Below are 7,030 nucleotides of genomic sequence, written 5' to 3'. Positions count from 1 at the left end.
CATGAATACTTCATAAATTATAGATATGTTGGAGACGTATCAGCATCCCCAAGCTTAATTCCTGTTCGTCCTCGAGTAGGTAAATGATAAAAATAATAATTTATGAAGTGTGAATGCTAGAAGAGAAAAATTCACTACAAGTCACCAAACTTGCACTGGCGTTAGCTTTAGTCCTTGTGGTTACAAATACCCGCATTACGGTCATCAAACTTGTTCTAGGGGGTCATCTACGGTCCATTATACGATTTTCTAGCCTTGGTCAACGGCTGCCAACTGTGCGCCGACTGCCACATGCGCTTGCTCGCTTGAATAGTCAGCTATGCAGGGTTTTTTTTTTGCAAAATTGCCAGTTATTAAAAGAGCTTCCCCCACCTGGTCGGACCAAGCCACCCGCCTCCCTCCCTCCTCTCTGCTTCTCCCTGTTCGTCGTCGCTGCCGAGGAGGTCGCTGGCGTGGGCGAGTGTCGCGACCGTCGCCATGAGCTCGTCGTCGGACGCCGACCGCGCCGTTTGGGAGGGGCCCGCGTGACATCCCTCTCGCTCCCACGCTCCAGCACACGGCACACCACAAGCAGCAGCAGCCGCCGTGTGGACTTGGCTCAAGTACTCGCGCCGTAGCACTTCCCTCTGTAGCAGCTCTCGCTCGGATCAACGCAAATGGCGAGGGCGGTCCACCAGCTCTCCTTCTCCGCGCCGAGCACGAGGTGCTGTCGCCGAAGCGTCGGCTGCCGCTGCGGAAGGTGCCGGGCGAGCACGGCCCGCCGTTGCTGGGCGCGCTCAAGGACCGGCTCGAGTACTTACACGGGCCAGCGTCCGCGCGCACTGCTCCACGGTGGTGCGCCTCAACATGCCCCAGCGGACTCAGGAGGTCACAGCCAAACAATGTTCTACCCATGTTGTAGAGTGCAATCACAGGAAGTTGCCGAATGGTGTGCCCAGCTTTATGCTTCCACTGAATTTTATCTGGAGATGTTTGCTTGCTGTTGCCTCATACTGTACTACCAGGAGATATTCCTACCCTGAGTCACCCGATAATGCAATTTATGGGCAATCTGTACCTGAGTGATGTGGAAGGGCAGTCAGCTATCTGTTTTGTGCAGTTCTCTTGTCAACTTCATGCTCAAAATGCAGAACAAATGTTCAGATTCAGTCCAGAAAATGTTCAACCGAAGCTACAATATTTTGCCTGCGATTGTCGAGCAGTACGTGTGTGGTCCGAACTACTCAAAACTGAGCTCTCTGATAAAATTTGGAACTTGTCCGAGCATCGCATTCTGGATATCATGCTACTGTATGTAGTGTTCCTATGAGCGACAAATTGCAAAGGAATATTCAGCTTATAAGCTTGTCAGTGCACCAAAAATATTTGAGCCAAGAGGAATTTAATGGAAGTATCCATTTCACTCGATGATGCAATTCTGACCATCATGGCGATTGTTTCATGATGTTATTCTCAGTGTATGCAACATATATATTCCTGAATCCTCATTCACCAAATTTCAGGCTTTAAAAAAACGTGATTGTGAGCATCTTATATCAACCGGGGCTTGTAATCTATTTATTCATGGACAAGGGATGTCTCAAATGTCGCATGGTTCATAAAGAAAGTGGTTCAACAATGCTGCAAAACCAAGGATTCAGTGTGTACAGCCGAGATGCTACTTTGAGGTTGGCTCTACTCAAGCATATCTGAAACTGAAGGTAGTCGATGGCGCTGTTATTTACATGTTCGAGCATAGAAACAATTGGGATTGGGAGTTGCTTATCCATTTCAAGCGTCCACCAGCAAGTATTTGGGAGTGCATCACTGACCGACGCTTTCCTCAGGACCAAAATTTACTGATGATTTTTCATCCATGGCCTGGCCACACTGCATACACATGCAGGTTATATGGCCTATCTGAATCTTATCAACAACACTTTGATTGGTTCAGAAGCAATACATGGGGTGCATGTGAACTACAAGAGCATACAGTGTTACATATCCTATATGGTGCAGCAACTAGAACGTGATGAATATTTTACCCATGGTCTTGCCCACTGTGAAATTTATTTGGAGAAGTTTGCACTGTTGTGGAAGAAGGAGAAACACAGTTCAAATAATTCAGTTGTTACTGTCATTGCTTCCTTCAGACATAGCAACAACATTTGTTCTTTTCAGAACATCCTATTACTTACCCGGGTGGATTACTTGGAAACTTTCTCTGTCCTTGCACATTTGAATCTGGATACTCATTGGTGCAGGGGAACAAGCGTCGAACCCAGTACGGTGGATGTGTATCAAGCTGGATATCAGTCCTATGAGCTCCATTCAGATTATCTTCTCTTTTGTGCTGTCGAGTTGTTTGGGTCTCACTGAAGCATCTACCGGCTGTTAACACCTTGGGACCCTGGAGGGATTGCATTGTGGCTGTTATTGAAATGGACTCGACAAACGGTTTTTCAAGGCGGGCGGGGTGTCATTGCTATCATTGTCAGCTTTCTGCCAGGCTCCGACTTCGGCAACTACAACGACGCCGCCGGCGCCTTCGGCTTCCTTTGCCAGGCGCTCCTTTGCCGCGACCCCGTCGACTCGCCGCTCCGCGACGAAGGGCCCAACTCCCAAGCTGATCGCCAAGTGGGTTCTGTTCCAACAGCCCGCCTGCTCAGCCTCGGCCTGCCCAACTACGGCCGCCTCGCCGACTTCTTCCGCGACGCCGGCAAGGCAGTGATCGACGAGGGCGAGCGGCTAGGCATCGCGCGGGAGGAGGCGGTGCAAAACATCCTCTTCGCCATGTGCTTCAACTCCTTCGGCGGCATGAGGATCCTGTTCCCGTTGCTGGTGAAGTGGCCGGGCCGCGCGCACCCGGCTGCCTCGCGATGGAGGTGCACGCCGCCGTGCGCGCTAACGGCGGCGAGGTGACGATTCAGGCGCTGGCCGAGATGCCGCTGGTGAATTCGGCCGTGTACGAGGCGCTGCGGATCGAGCCGCCGGTGGCGCGCGAGTGCGAAGCGGGACATGGTGGTGGAGAGCCATGACTACGGGTACGAGGTGCCGGAGGGGAGCTGCTATTCAGTTTAATAACTGCCAGTTTTGCACAAAAAAAAAACCCTGGTTCCCTGCGTATTCAAGCGAGCAAGCGCATGTGGCAGTCAGCGCATAGTTGGCAGCTGTTGACCAAGGCCAGCTCAGCGCGTATGTATAGAAAATCGTATAATGAACCATAGATGACCCTAGAACAAGTTTGGTGACCCTATTGCAGGTATTTGTAACCACAGGGACTAAATCTAACGCGAGTGCAAGTAAATGGACCTGTAGTGAATTTTTCTCATGCTAGAAAGTGCATAAGTTTCATCAATAATAGTTCCAATCATTTTTTCTAGCATCATTATATATCATAACAGTAGCTCATTTTCATAAAACTTTTCATGATCAAGTAAAAGGCTATTCACATGTTAAAGTATAGATCATAAACTCTCTTAAAACTAATAAATTATATTCTCAGTCATCAAACAATTGCAATTCATCTTATTTTCAGGAAGGATCTATGTCAGAGCTTTGATTTAGCAAACTCCACATGCTCAACTATTATTTAATCTTTCAGAATTGCTAACACTCACGTGATATTTATGGGTTCAAAGTTTTAATCGAACACAGAGAAAAATATGGGCTTATAGATTCGCCTTCCAACCTTTTACCTCAAGGGTAATGTCAACAATAATAGTTCATGATAACTTACATCCAATTGGATATATATATCAGGATCTTTCCAACACAATGTGCTGGCCAAAGGATAAAATGTAAAAAGGAAAGGTGAAGATCACCATGACTCTTGCATAAGGGTAGAAGATAAAAGTAAAAGATAGGCCCTTCGCAGAGGGAAGTAGAGGTTGTCATGCGCTTTTATGGTTGGATGCACAAAATCTTAATGCAAAAGAACGTCACTTTATATTGCCACTTGTGATATGGACCTTTATTATGCAGTCCGTCGCTTTTATTTCTTCCACATCACAAAATCGTATAAACCTTATTTTCTCCACATTAATAGATCATACATATTTAGAGGGAAATTTTTATTGCATGCATCGATGACAACTTACTTGAAGGATCTTACTTAATCCAAGGTAGGTATGGTGGACTCTCATGGCAAAACCGGTTTAAGGAATGTTTGGAAGCACAAGTAGTATCTCTAGTTGGTGCAAAGAATTTGGCTAGTGTGAGGGGAAAAAGCAAGCTCAACATGTTGGATGATCCAAGACAATATACTTTATTTCGGATATAAGAGAACATAACCCATTATATTGTCTTCCTTGTCCAACCTCAACCTTTTAGCATGTCATATTTTAATGAGTGCTCACAATTACAAAAGATGTCCAAGATAGTATATTTATATGTGAAATCTCTCTTCATTCAATATTCTTTCATGAATTATTCAAGTGACCAATTCTACGTTTGCTAACTTTCAATAAGTTTACTACCTATACTTATTCTATGTGAAGTCATTGCTCCCCATGGTATAAGCATATGAAACGTATATAAATTCAGATTTATGATATTTAATTATTCAACCATTTACTCATAGGATATACGTGAAGCACATGAGTAAATGACAAACTACTCCAAAAGATAATAGTGAAGGACACTAAGTAGTCAAATAATTAACTAGCCATGGGAGGATTATTTTTCATTTAATAATTCAGATCCAATGATTTTATTCAAACAGCAAGTAAAATTGAAAATACGCTCCAAGCAAAACACATATCATGTGACGAATAAAAATATAGCTCCGAGTAAGGTATACCGATAGTTTTGAAGACGAAAGAGGGGATGCCTTCCGGGGCATCCCCAAGCTTAGGCGCTTGAGTCTTCCTTGAATATTACCTTGGGGTGCCTTGGGCATCCCCAAGCTTAGGGTCTTTCCACTCCTTATTCTCCTCATATCGACATCTCACCCAAAGCTTGAAAACTTCAATCACACAAAACTTAACGAAACTTCGTGAGATAGGTTAGTATGATAAAGAGCAAACCATTCACTTTGGTACTGTCAAAGACAAGGTTCATAATTGTTCTCACACAATGTCTACTATACCATATCATTTCTACAATTTATATTGAGAAATATAAGTCTTAGAAACTAGAAAACAAGCAAACTATGCAATGAAAACAGAATATGTTAGAAACAGAACAGTTTGTAATGACCTAAACACTAACCATACTTCTGCTACTCAAAAAATTATGAAATAAATTGGTGGACGTGAGGAATTTGTCTATTAATCTTCTGCAAAAAGAATCAGCACCAAAGCACTCTTCGGTAAAAAAATGGCAGCTAATCTCATGAGCGCAAAGTTTATGTTTTTTACAGCAATATCACATTAACTTTCACCCAAGTCTTCCCAAAGGTCTTACTTGGCCCTTTATTAAAACAAAAGCTATAATACATGATTAATACAGTAGCTTAATCATGAGAACACACAAAAACAATAAGGGTAAATATTGGGTTTCCTCCCAACAAGCGCTTTTCTTTAATGCCTTTTTAGCTAGGCATGATGATTTCAATGATGCTCACATAAAAGATAAGAATTGAAACATAAATAGAGCATCATGAAGAATATGACTAGCACATTTGAAACTAACCCACTTCCTATGCCTAGGGATTTTGTGAGCACACAATTTATTGAAACAAGAATCAACTAGCATAGGAAGGCAAAACAAGTATAACTTTGAAACTTTAAGCACATAGAGAGGAAACTTGATAATATTACAACTCCTACAAGCATGCATTCCTCTCTCATAATAATTTTCAGTAGCATCATGAATGAGTTCAACAATATAATCATCACATAAAGCATTCTTTTCATGATCTACAAGCATAGAAATTTTACTACTCTCCACGTAAGCAAAATTCTCCTCATTCGGAAAGGCGGGATCACTAGTTCCTAAAGTTGACACTCTTCCAAACCCGCTTTAGATGATAGTATTATTCATACTCCAAAAGATATAAGTGAAGTTCATGGAGCGCTCTACAATTAATATAGACTAACCAATATCCAAGCTCAAAATGTATAAGTGAAGCACACGAAGCATTCTATAAATTAATGAAGGGACATCTCATACTAGCATGGTTCTTAAAGAAAAATAAAAACACAAAGAACACAAATCATGTGAACAAGACAAAAACCGAGGTATACCGATAATTGTTGAAGAAGAAAGATGGGATGCCAACCGGGGCATCCCCAAGCTTAGATGCTTGAGTATCCTTAGAATATTTACTTAGGGTGCCTTGTGCATCCCCAAGCTTGAGCTCTTTCCTCTCTTTATTCTTCTCACATCGGTAACTCCTCGATCTTCGAACACTTCATCCACACAAAACTTTAACAAAAACTTTGTGAGATCCATTACTATAATAAAGCAAATCACTACCTTTAGGTACTGTTTCAAACTCATTCCAATTTCATATTAGAACTATATCTACTGTATTCCAACTTCTCTATGGTTCATACCCTCCGATACTAGCCATAGATGCATCAAAATAAGTAAACAACACACGAAAAACAGAATCTGTCTAAAACAGGACAGTCTGTAGTAATCTGGAGGTTTAGTAAACTTCTGTAACTCCAAAAATTATGAAATAAATTTGAAAATTTGAACAATTTATACAGAAGTAATATGCAAAAAGTTTTAGACCCATTTTACTTTCTAGTAAAAATGTAAAAGCACGCGCTACAGCCAAAGTTTCTGTTTTTGTTCTGCACATAGTAAACAAGCAATCTAATCATCCTAAAACCAAAGCTTGGCACATTATTTTTGTAATACAATGGATATATATATATATGTATGTATATGTATATATGGGGATAATTATTTACAGAGAAACTTTCATGAAAAATTCTACATTGTTTCCGTGAGCATGAACACGAGTGCTCAAGGTCGACCCTCACTTCTTCAATGCATAACTTTCCAATCACTTCTCTTTTTGAAAACCATTTTAGGCATGAGAGGCAAGTATTTTTTTTGGTATTTTCATTCTTTAAAAAAAATTGTATGTTTCACC

General features: G+C 41.8%; 1 protein-coding gene across 1 annotated transcript; it reads left to right on the top strand.

Annotated features, from left to right (window-relative positions):
* The first annotated feature begins 656 nt into the window (after nucleotides 1-656).
* Nucleotides 657-2,901, top strand: LOC125546955 (allene oxide synthase 1, chloroplastic-like). Its single transcript, XM_087515633.1, has 2 exons — nucleotides 657-703; nucleotides 2,478-2,901. The coding sequence occupies exons 1-2, from the start codon at nucleotides 657-659 to the stop codon at nucleotides 2,899-2,901; spliced, it is 471 nt and encodes a 156-aa protein (XP_087371759.1).
* The last annotated feature ends 4,129 nt before the right edge of the window (nucleotides 2,902-7,030 follow it).

This window comes from Triticum urartu, chromosome 3A, assembly GCF_056163025.1.
Source record: "Triticum urartu cultivar PI428250 chromosome 3A, HENAU_Tu73, whole genome shotgun sequence".
Taxonomy (NCBI): domain Eukaryota; kingdom Viridiplantae; phylum Streptophyta; class Magnoliopsida; order Poales; family Poaceae; genus Triticum; species Triticum urartu.
The sequence above is the reverse complement of the archived record's forward strand: the minus strand, read 5'-3'. Positions and strand labels throughout refer to the sequence as shown.

Excerpts from the sequence above, each read along its gene's own strand:
- LOC125546955 (XM_087515633.1), top strand. The coding sequence starts at position 657 with ATGGCGAGGGCGGTCCACCAGCTCTCCTTCTCCGCGCCGAGCACGAG. Across the intron at positions 704-2,477 it reads TTCTCCGCGCCGAGCACGAG|CTTTCTGCCAGGCTCCGACT; the intron begins GTGCTGTCGCCG and ends TATCATTGTCAG.